Source organism: Lactuca saligna, chromosome 4, assembly GCF_052625555.1.
Source record: "Lactuca saligna cultivar CGN05327 chromosome 4, ASM5262555v1, whole genome shotgun sequence".
Taxonomy (NCBI): Eukaryota; Viridiplantae; Streptophyta; class Magnoliopsida; order Asterales; family Asteraceae; genus Lactuca; species Lactuca saligna.
In genome coordinates this window covers 3,842,996-3,863,146 of record NC_136420.1, presented here as the reverse complement: position 1 = coordinate 3,863,146, position 20,151 = coordinate 3,842,996, and the positions used below count along the sequence as shown (strand labels likewise).

Below are 20,151 nucleotides of genomic sequence, written 5' to 3'. Positions count from 1 at the left end.
TTATAACTTCTATATTCCTTCAAGTCTATCTCTTAGACTCATTGACTGTAAGCAGTACTCGATCGTGCACCTGCTCTCTACCTCAGGCTAGACTTCAAATTATGACCTATCAATATGTGATGCACGTTTAGACTTAGGTCTCTTAGATTTAAATTCTAAAATAGACTATGCCTTCCTTCATGTTTTAATGTGATATAATCACACTTTAACATGTAGCGTTTCTGGCTACCAACTTCTTTAACAACGAACGCGATACTTCTATTGATCGCTTTGATTTCAATTGTTTGGTTTTTCTCGGGCGCTACACCGAACTTGGTTCCCTGAACCACGCAACATACTCATCGTAGTCGGACTCAATTCGGTACGACCACTAGGGTCGGAAATTAACAATCTTTTTAGTCATTATCGAAACGATGGTAATGACATACTTGAAAAAAAACAGAATCAGTTACTAGCTTCTTGGTAATCCTTGTGACTTTCCCTGATCCAAGTGTGAGTCCTGTGCTTCCGGTAGTATAGGCCTCTACTACCATTCACACCTACTCATACTCGTCCCAAGTATCGTCTCGCAGTTTCCCAAGTCACCATGCAGCAAATCACACAACAATTTCACACACCAGATAACAAATCGAAGATTTCATTATTTCTCGAAACTATTACATAGGTGTTCAAGTTCACCCTAGACTATGCCTCTACTAGGCTACATCGTACGGAACTATGGCTACTGCATAATCCGATCTTCGGGTAAGAAGTCCTCATTCTTGATTCCTTGCATGGTTCTCTGCCTCGTCAAGGATCATGTGAAATGCCCTCGGCCTTGGTGGCGTTTCTGGTCTTGCTGCTTTATTTTTCCTTGGGCAGTCTTTGGACATGTCCCCTTGCCTCCACATCCGTAACATACTTTGTCATTATGCGTGCAGTCTTTGGAATAGTGACCAGTCCTCCCACACTTGTAACAAGTCACTTCTTCGTTGCACTTTCCACCATGCTTCTTCTTGCATCTATCACACCATCTTGCTTCACCTCCATCTGCTCCTCCAAGCTTTGAGAATTTGCTTTCCTTGTTCGGCCTCGAAGATCCTTCAAATTTCCGCTTCTCTCCTATCTTATCTTTTTCTAGACCTTTTTCTTTTATCTGGGCCTCTACGTTCTTAGCTGCCCTAACAGCTGCTTTCAAAGTAGTTGCCATTTTGACCATTGGGCCAAAGTCAATGGGTAGTCCGTTAGCAAACCTATCAATCTTGGAGAGTTCAGTAGGCACCAAGTATGGGAATAGCTTCATCCTTTCGGTGAATGCGGTGGCATACTTGTCAATACTCATCTTCCCTTTCTTCAGGTTCTGAAACTCGTTGTTTAGGTCTATCAGATCTACCTCCAAGCAGTACTGCATTTTCAACTGCTCCAAAAACTCTTCCCACGACATCCTTAAGGCTTCTCCTCGTGGCATCGTATCTGCCAATAGCTTCCACCAGCCCAAGACTCCAGCTTTCAGCTGTCTTACTGCGAAGACAGTCTTCTGTTTCTCATTACAGCTGCAGCTCTCAAACACCATCTCCATCTCAGAGATCCAATCCATAATCTCAACCGGCTTCGAGCTTCCTGAGAGACTTGGGGGTTTCGCACCCAAGAAATTCTTCTATATCCGCCCATCCTTGTTGTTTCTCTCTTCAGGGCCATCCCTTTGCTCACCTTGATTCCCTACTTGACTCACTTGGCGGCTGTAGTTCCCTTCCTCTGATTGCTCGGGAACTGGCTCTGTCGGTTCAACATGTACGGTAGGTTCGTCCCTATTCAACATTTGTCTCATTTCTTCCCTTTGTTCAGCCAACATAGCCCGAATCATGGCTTGAACTCCAGCCATGGTGACTGGATCAGGCGCAACTTCTTCTACAACAGGTATTTGCTGAACCACTGGGGGTTGGTTCCTGTTCCCATTTGCGTTTACGTTTCCGCTACGGGTTCTTGCCATCTTGATCTATACACCGAATAAGGTGAATCTAGATATTAATTTAGGATTGACGTCTTAAATCATCCTTATCACCCCGAAACGTTTATATGCTAGTTCTAATATCGTAGTTAAACGCTTAGAATCCTAAACATACAAGGCTTCCAGATCCGGTCGGCAACAGACCATAGATCCGAACAAATAACAACATATCATGCACAAAGCATTTAGCACATAAAAGCAATTTAGGCATCATTCCTAAAATAAGCTAGTGCTCACACCTGACAATCATCGCTTAGCATTCTAAGTTTAAGTCTAGAAATAAATCCATATTCCTAGTTCGCTTAAACTAATGCTCTGATACCAACTGTGACATCCCCAAAATCACGGCCAGAAAAGACCGATTTTGTTTATGCTTTATAAAAATCAGAGTACTTCATTTTATAAAAAGGTTGCGGAATTTGTTCTCAGAAAAACACGATAAATACGTTATTAAAACATTTTCGAAGAAACGTATTTTTATTCATCTTAAAACGTTTGGGATGTCATCGTTAATACAGAAACATAAGCATAAACAGAACTTACATTTGTTTACACTAGTGATCTACATCTCTTTAAATCTCTCAGTGTAAAGTGACTTCATATCAACACCTGTGATATACATAAACTGAGTGGGTCAAGTTGGGAAACCTGGTGAGTACATAGGGTTTTCAACCCATAATAATATAATTGTTATGTTTAATCATCAAACAATTAACCCCATTACCCATCCCCGTTATCTTCTTTACTCTTAAGGATTTAACCTAAGAGTCGTCTATCCTGCATTTGTTTATTCCGAAGTCCCTTACTTCTAGGGTTATAGAACTGACACTAAATCCATAGTTGCCGATGTTAGTTCGTAAAGCACTAATTCCGTAGCTGCTATATCCTACTCATCGGGTACTAAATCCATAGCTACCAGCGTTCAACAGGTACTAAGTCCATAGCTACCAATTCCTACAGGTACTAAATCCATAGCTACCAGTGTATAACTAATAGGTACTAAGTCCATAGCTACCAATTTCTAACAGGTACTAAATCCATAGCTACCAACATCTAACATGTACTAAGTCCATAGCTACCGGTGTTTGTCCCATAGGCACTAAGTCTATAGCTACCAATGTATACTCACATCATCTTCTATCTCTCATCATCTATCTACCCATCATCATACCCCACATATTCGTATATATAAAATACGTATACAATTTAAATCCTTTAAAACATGTATAAAACGTTCATCCAACATAGACAACAAGTATTCAGATAATATGCACACATAGCACATAGTTTATATTAAATACTTCATATCTATGTGTAAGATGAAAGGGACTATGCACTCACCTAATTAGGTGGTGATTCCGAACTCAGACAGCACTTCGTTATCTCAAAACAATTTTCCTCGACAAAACCTAGTATCAATACCACTAGGGTTTAGTTTTTAACGTTAATCACGACTAATTAATAGTCTAGCTATTATTACTATTATATAAGCGTTAAATAACACTCAATATAACTCATAATAATAGCCCAAATAATTATTTTAAGGTCCTAATAATGTTACTATAATTAAATAAAATCTATATTAAATATAGTATAGGCGTAGCTCACTTACAGCGAGTTTTTATTAAAAACCGGACTTCGCTGGAGCAGCGTTTCCAAGCCGAAAGCTTTTCTTCTCGGAGCCGTTGGGCGCTCCGAGGCTTTCTTCTCGTGCTAGGGAGGTTCCGTAGACTTGGTAGGGGTTTAGGGAGGCTAGAGAGAAGTTAGAGAGAGAAAGAGAGGCTTATGGTGTGAAGAAAATATGAGGAGTTCACCCTTGTATTTATAGGAGTTTTATAGTAAAGTAGCCTCTAAGCTTCGTCCGTAACTTTTGCATACGAGCTCCGTTTTTGTCTGTCTTTTTACCGTTGAGATCCTATTAATGAGATCTTCAACTTTCGTTTAGACCTCGTTAGCTAATTCTCATTCTATCTCGGATTTACAAAACTGTATCGAATTCGCCGCGCTCGAAAAGTAGGGACTAAGCTTCGTCCATAACTTTCGCATACGAGCTCCATTTTTGTCTGTATTTTTACCGTTGAGTTCCTATTAATGAGATCTTCAACTCTCATTTAGACCTCGTTGGCTAATTCTCATTCTATTTCGGATTTACAAAACTGTATCGAATTCGCCGCGCTCGAAAAGTAGCGACTAAGCTTCGTCTATATCTATCTCATACTATCTCCGTTTTCAATTTTCTTTATATCCATGCGTAGGTAAAAATAATATCTACAACTTTCATTTTGGCTCCGTCGGCTAATTCTCGACCGATCATAAATTTAACAGTAGTAGGCGTTTAGACTGTTAAATGACCGCGAAGAATTCGTAACTCTTTCATACGAACTCCGTTTTCGTCCATCTTTTTACTGTTGAGTTCCTATTATTGAGATCTTTAACTCTCATTTAGGTCGTGTAAGCCAAAAACCGCTCGAACTAAAATTCGAGTTTCGGGCTGTACACTACTAAGCTGAAACTTTGAAAAATCATAATTTCCTCATACGAAGTCAGATTTGGGCGTTCTTTTTACGGATTTTCTCATTTTAACATACTCTACGACTTTGGTTTAGATAAACTAAGGCTAAAAAGTCTTCTATCATAAATTCACTTTTTACGCTTCCCGGTATCGTGCCGGTTTTGCCGTAAAACTTCGACGGGCCATAACTTCTTCGTTATAACTCAGATTTCGGCGTTCTTTATATGTACGGAAACCTTGTGACATATACTATAACTTGGTTAAAATTATTTATTCTAAATAATCTTTTGCCGAAAAGTCATTTCCGACCCATATTGCCTCTAAATTGACTTGCCCGGATCTACGGGCGTTACAATAACTATTTTGGTATGTACTTGACCCGATGGTGCATGGTCCTTTTGGGTTGCCTTCACCAAAGCAACTTGATTGGAGAAATAAATAAAGAGGGAGAGGTTATTATGATTTATTAATATGTTATAAGAATAATATATTAAAGGAGAAATCATATTTGTTTAATTAATATTGGTCAATAATTAATTAGGAATTAATTTTGTGATCAAGTGTAATTAATTAAAGTAGAGGGGCTGATTTGTAATTATGTGATAGTTATAAAATAAGGTAAGGATTATCTTAAATATAGGGTGAACGAATTTAAGGAGATAATGCCTTAGAATTCAACTAGGATAAGGGTTTCTAAGACTTATCTTATGGTTACTTGGTGGGCAAGCAACTAGATAAGGATAAGGACTAAAACCCTAATCTTTACACCTATATAAACCCCCTAAGGCTCATGAATTCGTAAATCCCTTCCCAAGAAGTCTTAAGGACGAATTCCTACCTCTCTCCTCTCTCTTTATACCTTCTCCACTTGCTTATGGTGTTTGTAAGCCATTAGAGGAGTGACACTTGTGACTCTAAGCCTTCCAAAGTCAATTCAAGGAGGAATTAGGATTGTTATTGCTACATAACAATCAAGGTAATATCTTAAACCTAATTATATGTTAATATCGATTTCCATATGCTAGAATTAGGGTTTATAGTCTTGGATTCAAAGCATGTACAATAGAGAAACCTAGATCCAAGCATTAGGGTTTGTATAAGCACATAGGATGTCTTATGACCAAAACCCATCATGAAGAACCAGAGGCAATTGTTGACCGAAAGACTAAGAAGTTGCGACGCATGATGGTCGAGTTAGTGCTTTTCCGATGGAAACACACGAATGGGCCGAATCTCACCTGGGAGACGGAGAGTGACATGATGGGTCGCTATCCGCATTTGTTTGTTGATGTGTGATTCCGGGGACGGAATCATTCTAAGGTGGAGAGAATTGTAACGCCTGTGTTTCCGGGATTGCTATTTTTAGCAATGAAATAGTCTAGGTTAACCTTTGTAACCCGTTTTGAAATAATAAGAGTGTATTATTTGAGTATTATGTGTTTTGTGCTTAATTGCTTAATTATGTGGTTTGATTAATTAAGAATAAAAATAAGCGTCAAAATTTAAGTGTAAAATAAACTTGATATCTTTAGATAAAGTTGTAGTAGTTGAAACAAGGTTTCCGAAGATATAAAAAATGCCGAAATCCGAGTTATAACGAAGAAGTTATGACCTGTCGAAGTTTCGCGACAGAACTGGCACCGTTGAATGACGTAAAAAGTGAAATTTACGTTAGAGCGATATTTAGCCTTAGTGATCTAAACGAGAATCGAAGATCTCGTTGTTGGTATCGAAGCGATAAAAAGTTAGGCGAGAACGGACGTCAAACGAAGACGTTATGAATTTATAACGAAATTTTCTGTCCCGGCCTATTAAAAATAAATAATAAAAATAAATTCAAAATTAGTCGACAGAGTCTAAACAAAAGTTGTAGAGCGTAGTCTCACCTTTGCGTGGATATAAAGAACGTCAAAAACGGAGTTCGTATGAAGAAGATATGAATTTTCGAAGTTTATTAAATAATTAATAGTTAAATTTAATTATTAAATTAGGTATTATCCGAAGACGAGTCACCGGACTCATCCGAAGTACGCCCCGCGTACAGCAAAGAATGTCGACACTCGCACTCGAGGACTTCGGATGACGCATGCGCTTACGAATTCGGAGCAGTACGCCCCGCGTACTCCGAGGCCTCAGCCTCCTATAAATAGGATGCGAGGGCAGCCGACTCTTTTGCTATTTTTCTCTCCTCTCTCTCCCGTTTTACATCGTTTTGCGTGCCAGAAATACCCCGAAGCCCCGGTAATATTCCCGAGTCCCGAAGCAAGTCCCGAGATCCCGAAGATCCCGAGAAGTGCGGTTTCCGAGCCGAAGCTCTGCCCGCAAGAAGTTCGATTTTTGTAGAGATCTTCCAGATCTGCTGAGGATTACTACTTTTTCAAGTCGTAGTGCTGTCTGATCGTCTTCTGATCAAGTGAGTGTATACTACCTTTCATAAACACGATAATAATACAAGTATGGTTTGAGTGTATTAAGTATATTATTGTTTATATGTGTGAGTGTGTAGTTACTTTCTTCTATCTTACAGATCTGATTATTTCTATATGAAATACGTGCTATGTGTGTATGCCTCATCTGTTATGTGGAAAATGTATTGATCGAGCATGTTATACAGGTTTTGAAAATATGTATAAAAATGTATGTTTTATCTACTAATATGTTGGGTAGATAGTTGGTGTGTAATAAACAGATGAGAGGCCTCGATGTTGTTTTGATCCAGTCATCTAGCAGAATTTAGATGACGACCACGGACTTTTCTAGATAGTCCAGTGGAACGCTAGCAGGCTCATAACCTGTAGGTGTTAATGAACTTGGGTGTTCATTCGCTGTATTCCATCCCCCTCATGGTTGCCTTATTTGACTTATATTGCTGAGGAACCCCCGAAGCATGTGTTGTCACCCCGATGAAATATTCTTAGACTAGGTCCCTTGTGTTAGTTATTTTAGGGACATAAAGTGAGAATAACGGCAATGGGTATTTGGGTTATTGTTGGTTGATGAAAATTAATTTAATTATTTATTGTGGGTTGAAAACCCTATATGCTCACCAGGCTCCCAAGCCTGACCCACTCAGTTTTATTTGTATTACAGGAAGTGGCGCGAGGGCGTAGGATGGATGAACCATCAAGTTGTTTTGTTTACAAGTCTGTATATGTATATATTTGTTGAATGACTTGTAATGTTATCGTTTATGTTTATTGGTCTGTATCGGAACATGACGCCCCGAGTTTTGATTATATAATGAAAATACATTTCTTTTATGAAATGCTTTGGTAAACATTGTTTTATCATGTTTTGTTTTTGGGAACAAATTCCGCAACTCTTTCAAATCAAAAGGATTTACTCTGAAATTATTTTAAAAGCATAAATGAAAATCGGTATTTTCTGGCCAAGATTTTGGGGATGTCACATAAACCTTCCTCTATCTATATTCTCGTCTCGATACACCGAACGCCTATTTTGGTGTATAAAATGTCATGATAAGGACTTGTAGCAGACTGCACAAATGGAGGAAATGAGAAGGATTAAGACAGTGAATGATACCTATCGGAAGATATCATGAGAGCAGTATCTTGCCTTTAGAATACGTCTTCATAGATAATATGTCTGGTACGGGAGACGTACTCTTCCAGTTAGCAAAAAGAAAGAACTTTTGTTATAATCCATGAATTTATCCCATCATTTGACATTTCCACCATCAACCGAGTTGAAGTAGAATTGATGATTGAAGATACGTATCGAAGAAGTCCTAGTAGAGTCTAGGGGAATTTTTGTGATTATTTGGACACATGCATATGTGTTAAATTGTTTTGTGATTTTAAGAAATAAGAACTTGGGGACTACGAGACAATACTTGGGACAAATATGAGTAGGTGTGAAAGGTAGTAGAGGCCTACACTACCAGAAGCACAAGATTTTCACTTGGATTAGTGAAAGTCACAATGTTACCAAGAAGTTAGTAATTGATTCCGTTTTGTTCAAGTTAGTCATTACCATCGTTTCGGTAATGACTAAGAAGATGATCGTTATTCTGACCCTAGTGGTTATATCAAATCGAATCCGACTTAGATAAGGTTGGAATGTAAATTCAAGAGATTTGATGCGTAGGGACAAGGTTTGAAAACTCAAACTTTGAGTTAAGAATTTATCTAAAATTTATTATTATTCGATACAAATATCGTAATTATTTTATTCAAAAAAAATATTATTATTCTAATATTGTAGTGTTATGAATTTATCTAAAATGTACTATTACTCGACAAAACTATCGTAATTATTTTATTTAAAAATATTTTTATTCTAATAATACAATTTTCTAATTATATATAAATGACAAAAAATGTAAGTTGGTTGTTATTTTAGATAAACTGTGTCACAAATTACAATAATATAGTTTTGTGATTATATATAAATCATAATAATTTGATAATAAATACAAAAATTATTAATCGTGAAATGAATATATTAAATGTCGCGGATAAACTAAGCAATAGGATCCGTGGCGCAATGGTAGCGCGTCTGACTCCAGATCAGAAGGTTGCGTGTTCGATTCACGTCGGGTTCAAATCCCCTAAACATCCTAAAACTTTTTCTACTGTTTCTGTCAACCAACAGGTTATTAATCTGCTTATTAGCGTTAGATGAAATAACTCTTAACATTAATGTGAAGAGCTCAAAGATTGTGGTGGGAGTTACGAAGATGGATAAGCATTTATAGTAATGGGTATTCATATTCATAATAAATATTATTATATCATATATGTGCTAATTTACAAATACTTTTTGACATCTAAATATATCAAATTCATTATATGAGCATGTATGGCAATAAGCTTTGGAGAACTTTTAGCTCTACAATATGTTAGAAATCAAATGGATAAAATTTAAGCTTTCTTAGGGCTGAAAGTAGTGTACAAAGTATGGCGTTTTGCTGTCAAAACAGAGGAAAACAGGGACAGAAAGGAGCTAAACCAAATGGCCTTTTTTTTTTTTTTTTTTTTTGATAAAATGAAAAACAAAGTTACAAAGCTTAGAAGGAAAAATGAAGAGTTGTCTTAATTCTTATGCTTCCATTCTGCATATAGAACAACCAGTTACAACTACAACTTAAAGGCAATAGCTAGTCAAACAAGAAATCTAAACACATATCCTTAAATCAAGGAAAGAATGGGTGTGGTGTGGTCTAAAAGGTCGAACCATGTCAACCAAAAAAAAAAAAAAACATGGGCTATCTTTTTAAACAAAAAATTGACATTTATGTTCAATATTAACTTCTCTTCCAACTTGTCATGACTCCGGGAATTTTGTGAGGTCGAATGTCAAAGTTCTTGAGCAGCTGCATTGGAAAGAAATAGGAAACATTCATATTAATTTTTTTACATGTTTATGTGGAACCCATTATTGTATAAAAAAAAAAATGATATATATAGAGAGAGTATGAAGAGAAAAACTTACCCTGTTTGAAAATCCTTGTAAACCCCAACCATGGCTTCAGCCTTGTGATAAAAGGTATCCTTGAGTGAGATCACAACACTCTGCAAACCATACGATTTTGATCTAATGAATCCGGCAACCTTTGCAACATTCAAATTATCAAGTGCTGCATCCACCTCATCCAGTATAAAGAATGGCGATGGCTTGTAACTGGAACATATTAACAAAACTAAAATGACATATATACCCTTAAAAGAAAAAAAAAAAAAAAAATAGAGGGGCACGTAACGTACCTGTGGATGGAGAAAAGTAAAGCAAGGGCTGCAACCGTCTTTTCCCCACCTGACAGTTGCTCCATGTCACGGAAACGTTTTGTAGGTGGCATAGCACTGTACTTTATTCCATGCAAAAATGCTTCTTCCTCGTTTTCCAAGTTTAGATATGCACTGCCACCTAACGGATGTGTGCTGCTCTTAGTCAATTCCTTATAGATTTTGTCAATGTTACCAGATATATGCTCGAACGCTTCCATAAAACGCGTAAGCCTGTAAAAAAACAATTTTAAAAAATAATAATAATAATAATAATAAATGTTCATTTTGTTAACATATAAATTTACCTTCTGGTCCTCACAGCTTCAAACTCCTTGCCTATCTTTTTCGCTTCATCTCTGGCCAATTCAAACTCTTTGATGGCTGTTTTCTCTTTCTCCTGCAATGCAGCGTATTGATCTAGGGCTTTCAAGTTAGGGCTAGTTTGGTCGATTTCCGATATTATGCTTCCGATTTTCTGTTTAAACTCTGCTTCCACCTTCTCCCTTTCAGCAGGTGTCGTGTTATGCTGATGTGACCTACCAAGTTGACTGAAATCATACACCGGTGATGACTCATCAACATCCATTGGATCAGCCACAGTTGGAAGGGTAATTTGGTCCAACTCACACTTATCCAAAATATCCTGTTTCTTGGAGTTTAATTGTGTGATTAGAGTCTCCTTAGCATCTATCCTATTTTTAAGTTTTGTTATGTTGGTTGTACAAGTAGAGATCTTTGTTTTCCATTGTTTCATCTCTTTCTCACACACCTCTGATTCTGACTTCCACTCTACAAATCAAAGAAACAAAATCATCACAAATGTTTTTTTTTTTTTTTTTTTATCAACAGTCATATATTTTTACAAGAACATGCATTACCCTGTATTTCTTCCTTTAATATCGCAAACTCTTTGGTGACTTTCTCTATACTCGATTTAACTTCTTTCTCTCTCTCATCAATTTCAAGCAAACCCTTTTTTAATTCATTCTTCGATAATGTCAGCTTAGCAATTCCATCTCCCATGTCTCGCTTTTTCTCATACTCCAGCCTGAAAATAAACACAAATATCATAGAGATTAGTTTAATTAATAAATCTTTTTTATTTTGAAACAAGCTGCAAATTCAAAAACATACTGGTATTTGATTCTGGACTGCTGATTATGCAAACGAAGCCTTTCATCAGCCAATTCATGGTGGCTTTTTTCATACTCGTGGATATTTTCCACCCCAATAGACTCGCTGAATCTTTTGTAAATTTTGTCAACAATCTCATTGATCCTCTTCTCGAGTGATAAAATCTTGTGTTGTCTTGAGGAAATCTTATTTCTGATCTGCAATAAAACCCTCGAATCAGATCCCTGCATATAGTCAACCAAATCGCTGACTTATTGTTGTAACACCACCTCAAGAAGACGAGGTTCGATATCACCAATTTTACTTTTTATATTATTGTATTCTGATATCAACTTTGATAGTTTTTCCTTTGTATATTCCTACAACAGAATAATGAAAAAGACGTGATATCATATCAGATAATCAGAGTATCAGGAACTTTAATAAGAAAAAAGAATTTGATAATGTTCAACAACCTTCTCAATCTCTGCATACTGAATTTTCTTTTGAACTCCATTGATCTTCACAGATGCTTCAGACTCCTTTAACTGCATTTCTCTTATGGACCCCACCTCTTGCAACTCAGCTTCAAACCCTTCTTTTTCTTTTTTAAGATCTGAAAAAATACTTCCATGTGTAAACAGGAAGATTAAGAGAATTTATAGGTAAGTTGATGCAAAAATACCAAACCTTGTATTTTCTTATTTTGTGACCTTGCATTCATTTCACCACTTGTGCCAATAGTCATGGTGCCAGCCTTTGTTAATAAAACTCCATCAATGGTTACAACTACAAAGACATCAAAAATTTAAAATTTAAAAAAAAATACTACTAGTATATAAAGAAAATCAAAATATGTAGTACGTACGTGTTTAAGACATTTACCTCTAAATCTCTCTCCTGTCCAACTCAGATGCTTAGCTTCATCAAGATCATCACAGACTAAAGTATTCCCCACAGCAAGCATGATGGCCTTATTCACTACTTGATCATTTGTTTGATTGTTAAGTAAACAAGCTTATATAGAACTGATTGCATGTGGGGTCCCAAATTTAATTAAAATCTATATGATCAGAGTTTAATTAAAAGATAAAAAGTAATTAAAACATTGAGGAATCAAAGGATATGAGATGACATCAATGATAAGCCTTGCAGTTCCACCTAAGGCACGCAGCTTCTCAATAATTGGCTCAACTCGGATTGAGTTAAGAGGTATAAAAGTCATTCGAGGAAGCCTTTGGTCATTCAAATACTGCAGAAAAATAAAAAAAAAAATGAAATACAGAAATGCATCACAATTAATGTATATATATAATCTCATACCTTGATGCATTCTTTTCCTGTATCCTCATTATCAACAACTACAGCATCCATAAATCTGCCCATAGCAGCAGTAACAGCAAGGTTATATTTATCCTGTGTTGACTTGAAAAGGTGAGTCATACGACCATGAACACCAGGAAATAAACGAATGAGAGCCTCAACTGTTTCTGACAACTTTGTATCCCTTTTATTTGAATTTTTATCGGCCTTCAACTCACGTAACTTATTCTCCAAATCAATTATATCACCCCTCAACTTCTCATATTTTACTTTGGAATCTCCAAGCTTCTTGATGATGTCGTTTTGTTCCTTTTTGAGTCGTTTGAGGTCTTCATTATGTTCGTCAATGGCTTCTAGAATCTTCTTTAGTCTACTTTGCATTTGTTTCTGTTGTGACTCAAGCTCTTGTTTCCTACTCTCTAACTGTTGAAGATTCTCTTCCAGATTCTTTTCGGCTTCCACGTCAGCATGTTGTTCCCTATCTTGGACATCTTTTTCGTCCCTTAACCTGATAGTCTTCATACCAGCTTCCTCTTTACTGCAACAAATTAACCACATTTTATAATTAATTTGCAACAAATAATTAAGTACTTAACTACTTACATGCGATTATAGGCCTCCCACTGATGATCAGTTAAGTGAAGTCGCTGCTTCCCTTTTTCAGATTGAGCTTTTGTTTGTAAGTTATTGAGTTGGTTTGTAAGGTCCTCCAAGTCATTCTGAAGCTTCTGTATTTCAACCATGTGTTTCTTCTTCTCTTCTTTCCTTTTCTCAAGCTCTTTCTCAGTGTTTTCAAGTTTTGCAATCAACCGAAACTTCTCCTCCTTCGGCTTCAGAAGCTCCTGTTGCTATTGAACAGAGAATATATATCATCTATAGTAAGCAACTGATATAAGGATGCAGAGCAAATAGAAAAATTAAGAACTAACATATTTATCAATTTTATTTTTCTTCTCTGCAAGCTTCTTTTCTTGTTTATCAATTTCTTTTCTATATTTAGCTTGTTCCTTTTCGTTTTTGCATGATTCATTCTCATAACCACCCAATTCAATCTCAACTTCTTCAAGTCTACTACTTTCAGCTTGAATCTCCTGATTGGCCTTCTCAATATCGTTTTCTATGTTAAATAACTGCCACAACAAGTGTTCCTTCTTTAAAGATCTCTGCAAAAAAAAAACAGGTAATTAAACATATGAGCAATACTCATTTCAAATCTAACATGCAAAACACACACACAGATACATGCATGCATGGGGATAGTGAAACCCTAGGATGCATAATGGCATACCAACTCTTGTTGCAGACGCATATGTTTCTGGGCCTCTTCCTTGTGCTCCTTCTTCTGCTTTCTCTCCATGACAATTGTCCTTTTCTTCTGATAAGCAAGTGTAGACTTTTCCTCAGCTGCACCTTTCTTTTCTTCCAGATCTTCATACAGTCTCTTATCTTCATCAGACCCACATATTTGCTCAAGAAGCACCGTAAGTTCTTTAGGAGTTTTAGATGCGATAGACTCCACATCACCCTGCATTTGAAGTGCCTTAACTTAAAGCCTATTAACACAATACATATTCACTTTAACCATGAAAGGACAGTCGTGTATCATCATTAATTAACGTATAAGCAAGGAATTTAAACTTAAAAGCAAATAACCTGAAAAACCAGAAAATTTCTGGCCTTCACGAGAATTCCAAGAGATTTCAACCTGGCATTATAATCATCCGATTTCACAACCCTATCATCGATCATGTAGTCACTTCCCCCGGCAGTAGTAATAATACGAGTAAACAAGAGTTCAGTACCGTTTTCAAGTCGATAAACCAACTTAACAGAAGCCCTACGACCTCCTTGCTCCTTTTCCCGGTCGTCAAAAGCGTAAATCAAGTCCTTCAACTGCCCGCCTCTGAGTTGACTGGTTCGAACACCGAGCACGAAGCTTATAGCATCCATGAGGTTAGACTTTCCAGAACCGTTGGGACCAATAATCGCGGTGAAATCAAAGAAAGGACCGATGACTTGGTGACCTTTGTAAGATTTGAAGTTCTCGAGTTCGATCCGATCAATTTTGCCTTGCGAAGCCATTGCTGGCATGATTTTTGAAACCTGGCGTCGACAAATTAATAGGTGGTTTATGGGAATAGGAAATTGGTGCGGTTTTGGCGGTATGATAGGATTTGTGGACGAAGACATGAAGGTTAATACCCGTGTTGGACCGGGCCGGGAAAAGCTGAAGAATCGGTTTTTATGTGCACCCATACACTTTGGAGTTGGACCACGGGTTCGAGTTTTTAATTCTTAAACCTATTTGAACACGTCAAATAAAGAATTTTTTATAAAGGGAATATTACAAGGATGGTCCATGTCAGTCAGAGTAATCTTCGAGTTTTATCTCTAATAATTTTTTTTTTTTTAAATTCGGACTTTTAAAAGAAAAGTCTCTCGTCAAACTCTCTCCATGACAATTGTCATTTTCTTCGGAAAATTCTTGGATCCGCCCCCTAACTCTTATCCATTTCTTTTTTAGTTTAATTTTTATTTATTTATTTATTTATTAATTTATTATTTTATTAACAAAGAATTGATATAAATAATACATGTGGGTCCCTCCGTCCTTGCCCCATTCAACCTTGTTCTTCCCTCGACCTTTCTCCCGTCTTCAATTCTTTCATCCCAACTCCGGCAAATTCACTAAATCTCTGGCAAACGCAAACCAATCAAACCCTCCTCTTCACCGGAGAAACAATTTTCACCAGAAAAAACAAATGGCAACGAAAATCAACAAGATTTTGGTCATCGGAGGAACGGGCAGTGTGTGATATCTACATCATATCTCGTCGCCGCCGCTGCTCTGGGTATTTCCGACGAACAGAAATCATAAACCAAAAACCTTCTCCTTTCCCTCTCTCAACTCCGGTGAACTAACCCTAACCCCTGAAGTCGGAACACTGTCGATGTCGCTAGCATCTCCGCCATCATCATCAGATTTACTCTGTCGGAAAAAACCACACGCTATCTCCAACATCCTATATGTACTCTATCATGTTTTTTCTTACTTAATCCAGTTCGATTTTGATTTCTGGATTATGGTTAGATTTTTTTTTCTCAAGTTCGATTTTGCTTTCATTTGATGTTTGTCTGATTCTGCATCAGTTTAATTTAGTGTTTCTTCTGATTTTTGATTTAGCGTTTTTTCTTATTTGGATTGGGGATTTTTGGTTTAAGTTTTCCAGGTTCAATTGTTTCAAGGAAGTTCATAGCAACAAAAAAGTGCAGATCAATGGTGGTTGTTTCAGGGACGACGATGGTGGTAGTTTCATGGGCTAAAGTGGTGGTTGTTTTACAGGCAATTGTTGGGATGGATCCGGAGTAGGTCATTAAAGGTCATTCCAGAAAATCGGCGGGGATGGATTCGCCTGTGACATCCCCATTTTTACGGTTAGAAAATATTGATTTCGTTTATGCTTTTTAATAAAAACCAGAATAACTTCTAAAAAAAGTGTTGCGGAATTTGTTCCCAATACAAAACATGATATAAATTTATCAAAACATTTCTTAAATAAATGTATTTTCATTACTGTAACATCCCAAAAACACAGTCTGAAAATTTCGTTTAATTTAATGATAAAACCATAGTCAATAAACCTCATATAGAAATCATAAGCAATGTATCTCAGAATATTATAACAACTGTCAAATATATCAGAGTAAAAACATCCCAGGCTGAACAAATGGTGTGTGCACTGCAATTTTCCCGAGCTCCTCTTTTGAAAACTGAGTACCTGAAACCAAAACTGAAACTGTAAGCACGAAGCTTAGTGAGCTCCCCCAAACTACCACATACCATACAATAACATATAAACACATATTGGGCCTTGCCCACTGCATCGGGACGAAGCCCGAAAACTGCATCGGACGGAAGTCCGGAACTGACTGGGACCTTGTCCCCTGCATCGGACCACAGTCCGGAACTAACTGCATCGGACCAAAGTCCGAAACTGACTGGGACCTTGTCCCCTGCATCGGACCAAAGTCCGGAACTAACTGCATCGGACCAAAGTCCGGAACTGACTGGGACCTTGTCCCCTGCATCGGACCGACGTCCGGAACTAACTGCATCGGACCGAAGTCCGGAACTGACTAGGCATAGCATAGCATAGCAAAAACACATATCAAATAGCATAACACACATGATCATAAACTCATATACTGCATACTACGTCAGGCCGTAGCCCATAACACTTAACACATAAATCCTGTCTGAGCCACGAAGGCATCAAACAAACTAACAACTGCATCGGACCAAAGTCCAGAAACTACTGCTACTAAACGGGCCGGCATTGTGGCCTTAGACCCGTTCCTACTGGAAGGAAACTCACCTCACACTGCTGAAGTCCCGTAGACACAATCCCATACTGCTGAAGTCCCGCAGACTCCACCCCAGCTGCTGGTTGACAGATTCCCGAACTGTCAACACCAAATAACACCCAATTAATAATTGGGTTCTAACACATAACTATAAATACATGCTTTGGATAATTACTACATTACCCCTAGCTTGGCTTACCCAAGCCCATGGCCCAATCCATAGGCCCAAAGTCAACTAGGGATCAAAGTCCAACATATGGCCCAATTGATCAGTCCGGTCCAACATGTATCATTCTAGGGCCCAATATCATACAACCATCTAGGCCCTAACTATGGCCCATCTATGGCCCAATTTTCCAAATTGGGCCCAATCCTTCGTATGGGCCTTACCCTAAAGCCCAACTAATTACTCTAGTCCATTTGATTATTCTCGGATGGCCCAATACAAAGCCCAAGTGAAATTAGGGTTTCACATCAAATGATAACTAGGGTTAAGTGTTTCTTACTTAACCCACTAGGGACTTAATCTGTTAAGGACTTAATCCATTAAGCCCATATTTGCTTAGATTAATTTCTGCCAATGATTATTATTTAAGATTTCACTTATTAAATAATTCTCGTGTGTCCTGATAAATTCCCAAATATTAATATTTTCTCAATTAGCTCATTAAGGATTTAGTTCATCAAGTCCTTTACTCTACTAGATAAATGGCATGGAATAATTTAGGCTTAGTTCACAATCTAATCCCAATGGCCCAAAAGTGGGTCCAATAAGTCCAATGCCCAAATACTCATAATTAGGGTCTTCCACCCAAACATGGCCCAATAGGCCCAAAACCAATCTCTAAGCCCATTAGGGTTTGCTAGCGGGACACCACCCACTACCGCCTCGGGTAGTGGTGGTCAATGGCGGCTCACGGCGGCGGCCACCACCTTACGGTGGTGGTTATTTTTTTTTCATTAATCAAAGCTAACTACAGTTACAATGCCAAAACCCGATTAACCACACATACACACACTAAACTGAATTAATCACACACACACCGTCACCCTAGTGTGTGGCCGGCAGTGGCTTGAGGCAGCAACGACTATTTCTGGCCAAGCAAAAACACTCTAACAAAATAATACAGCTACACACACACTACAGTAAACACATACACACGAAAATAGACACCCACCGACAACCCTTCATCATTCTTGACAAAAAAGTTAACGACGGCAGCAACCTATCTTCTTCAACGGTCTTCGTCAACGAGGGTGGCGACTAGGGTTAGCAGTCTCGGCGGGTGAGCAGCAACAGCAACAACGGCCAAAGATGGTCCCTGCTCGGTCTTTGTTAACAACAACATCAACATCCGCCATCACGAAGAGAAAAGGGGTAGAGGTGGTGGCGTATGACGGCAACACTGCAATCCCTGCGTTACAGCGGTGGTTATAGGCTGAAGCAGCCACCCTAACGCGAACCAAATGAAAAGGGAGGAGGACATCTGAGAGAGTCAGCAACCTACCCTTGACATCGTTTCCGGCAGCTACGGTGATCCTCCGATGCACCCGACGTCCCCACTGGCGGCGCTGCAAGTTGAAGTAGGGTAAGGGAAATGGCGATCGGTGCTTAGAGGTTGCCGGCTGGAGAGTATCATTTAGGGCTAGGGTTTGAATTGGGTTTGCATTGCTTAAATATGGCCACTGCTCAAAAGGGTGACAAGAGGGAAGGGTGGTACCGGGTCTAAACCCGTGTCCATCCAAACTTCAATCCAAAAATCAAACTTCAGCCCCTCCTCACCATTTTGATTTCAATTTAACTCCAAAAACTTACATTTTAGCCCTTGCCCTCGGAAATCTTTACAAAGTGGCTCCAAAATGTACACTAAACCCCCAACACTCCATGATTTACTACAATTAACTCCCATAACTAACATCCTTTAATTACTTTGGACTTAGGGCTTGAACAAAATAATATAAAATATATTTCTCATCTCGGGGTTCATTTATTTATTTAGTTTATTTAACCTTGTCTATTTATTACAAAATAATCGGGGTGTTACAACTACATTACAAAAACTCGGGATGTCAATCATCGATACAGACCATAAGCATACACCAAAAAAAGAAATAAACATCTTAGGCCACAAAACATAATCTGGCCTCAAATCCATAATCTCTCGTCAAGTCATCCAACTATGCTTTTGCCACTACCTGTAATACAAGAAACTGAGTGGGTCAGGCTGGGGAGCCTGGTAATCATATAGGTTTTTCAACCCACGATAAATAAGTTTACTATTTTCAACAATCCTTAACCCGATTTACCCATTCCCGTTATCCTCACCTAACGTCCCTAAAGCATCTATCATAAGGGACCTATCCTACGGAATTTCATCGGGATGGACACTACTGCTAAGGGGATTCCTCAGCCATAAATGTCCGTAAGGCAACCATGGGGGGGATGGAGTACACCGGTGAACACTTCGTTCACAAACACTTACAGGTTGCGAGCCTTATAGCGTTCCACTGGACTTCCTAGAAAAGTCCATGGTCGTCATCCATACTCCGCTAAATCACTGGAACAACGTCAACATTGAGGCCTCTCATCATTTAATTTCACCACACACCAACTATTTCATCTACCCAACACATTCGTAAATATAAAATACATACATGGTCCAGATCTGTAAATCAAAGCTTACATCTTTTATTCAGCATAACTTTCAAGGCATAAAATACATATACAGTCTAGATCTGAGAAAAAGTTCAGATCTGAAGGAAAGAATTTCAGATCTTTCATCCAACATAGATCTCAAAGTATAAAGTCTAGATCTGAACAAAAGTTTAGATCTGAGATGAGGAAGTGTAGATCTGAAGGAAAAAGTTTTAGATCTGAAAGAAAGAAGTTCAGATCTTTCATCCAACATAGATCTCAAAGTACACAGTTTAGATATGAAGAAAAAGTTTAGATCTGAGATGAGGAAGTGTAGATCTGAAGGAAAAAGTTTCAGATCTGAAAGAAAGAAGTATAGATCTTTCATCCAACAAATATCTCAGGTAAACAGATAACATATATACACACGTAGTACATATTTTATATAAAATACTTCATATTTATGTGT

General features: G+C 37.9%; 1 protein-coding gene and 1 non-coding gene across 4 annotated transcripts; one reads left to right on the top strand and one right to left on the bottom strand.

The window, feature by feature from the left end:
• Positions 1-8,991: 8,991 nt before the first annotated feature.
• On the top strand, positions 8,992-9,063 carry TRNAW-CCA (transfer RNA tryptophan (anticodon CCA)). The gene has a single exon. It is a non-coding gene; the product is annotated as a tRNA-Trp (tRNA).
• Positions 9,064-9,548: 485 nt separating this feature from the next.
• On the bottom strand, positions 9,549-14,907 carry LOC145041071 (structural maintenance of chromosomes protein 1-like). Of its 3 annotated transcripts, none has more exons than XM_078988986.1 (16): positions 14,336-14,907; positions 13,971-14,207; positions 13,612-13,845; positions 13,286-13,530; positions 12,683-13,220; positions 12,488-12,611; positions 12,245-12,355; positions 12,050-12,148; positions 11,836-11,975; positions 11,650-11,739; positions 11,381-11,577; positions 11,125-11,294; positions 10,552-11,035; positions 10,226-10,477; positions 9,954-10,142; positions 9,549-9,834 (listed from the first exon to the last, which is right to left on the bottom strand). In XM_078988986.1, the coding sequence occupies exons 1-16, from the start codon at positions 14,870-14,872 to the stop codon at positions 9,786-9,788; spliced, it is 3,696 nt and encodes a 1,231-aa protein (XP_078845112.1). In that variant the 5' UTR covers positions 14,873-14,907; the 3' UTR covers positions 9,549-9,785. The 3 variants fall into 3 exon arrangements, with proteins under 3 accessions (XP_078845112.1, XP_078845113.1, XP_078845115.1); XM_078988987.1 differs by having other exon boundaries at positions 13,286-13,524; XM_078988989.1 differs by having other exon boundaries at positions 13,971-14,235; positions 14,336-14,439.
• Positions 14,908-20,151: the final 5,244 nt, after the last annotated feature.

Excerpts from the sequence above, each read along its gene's own strand:
- LOC145041071 (XM_078988986.1), bottom strand. The coding sequence starts at position 14,872 with ATGTCTTCGTCCACAAATCCTATCATACCGCCAAAACCGCACCAATTT. Across the intron at positions 13,221-13,285 it reads TGGGAGGCCTATAATCGCAT|TAAAGAGGAAGCTGGTATGA; the intron begins GTAAGTAGTTAA and ends AATTTGTTGCAG. Across the intron at positions 9,835-9,953 it reads TACAAGGATTTTCAAACAGG|CTGCTCAAGAACTTTGACAT; the intron begins GTAAGTTTTTCT and ends TTTCCAATGCAG.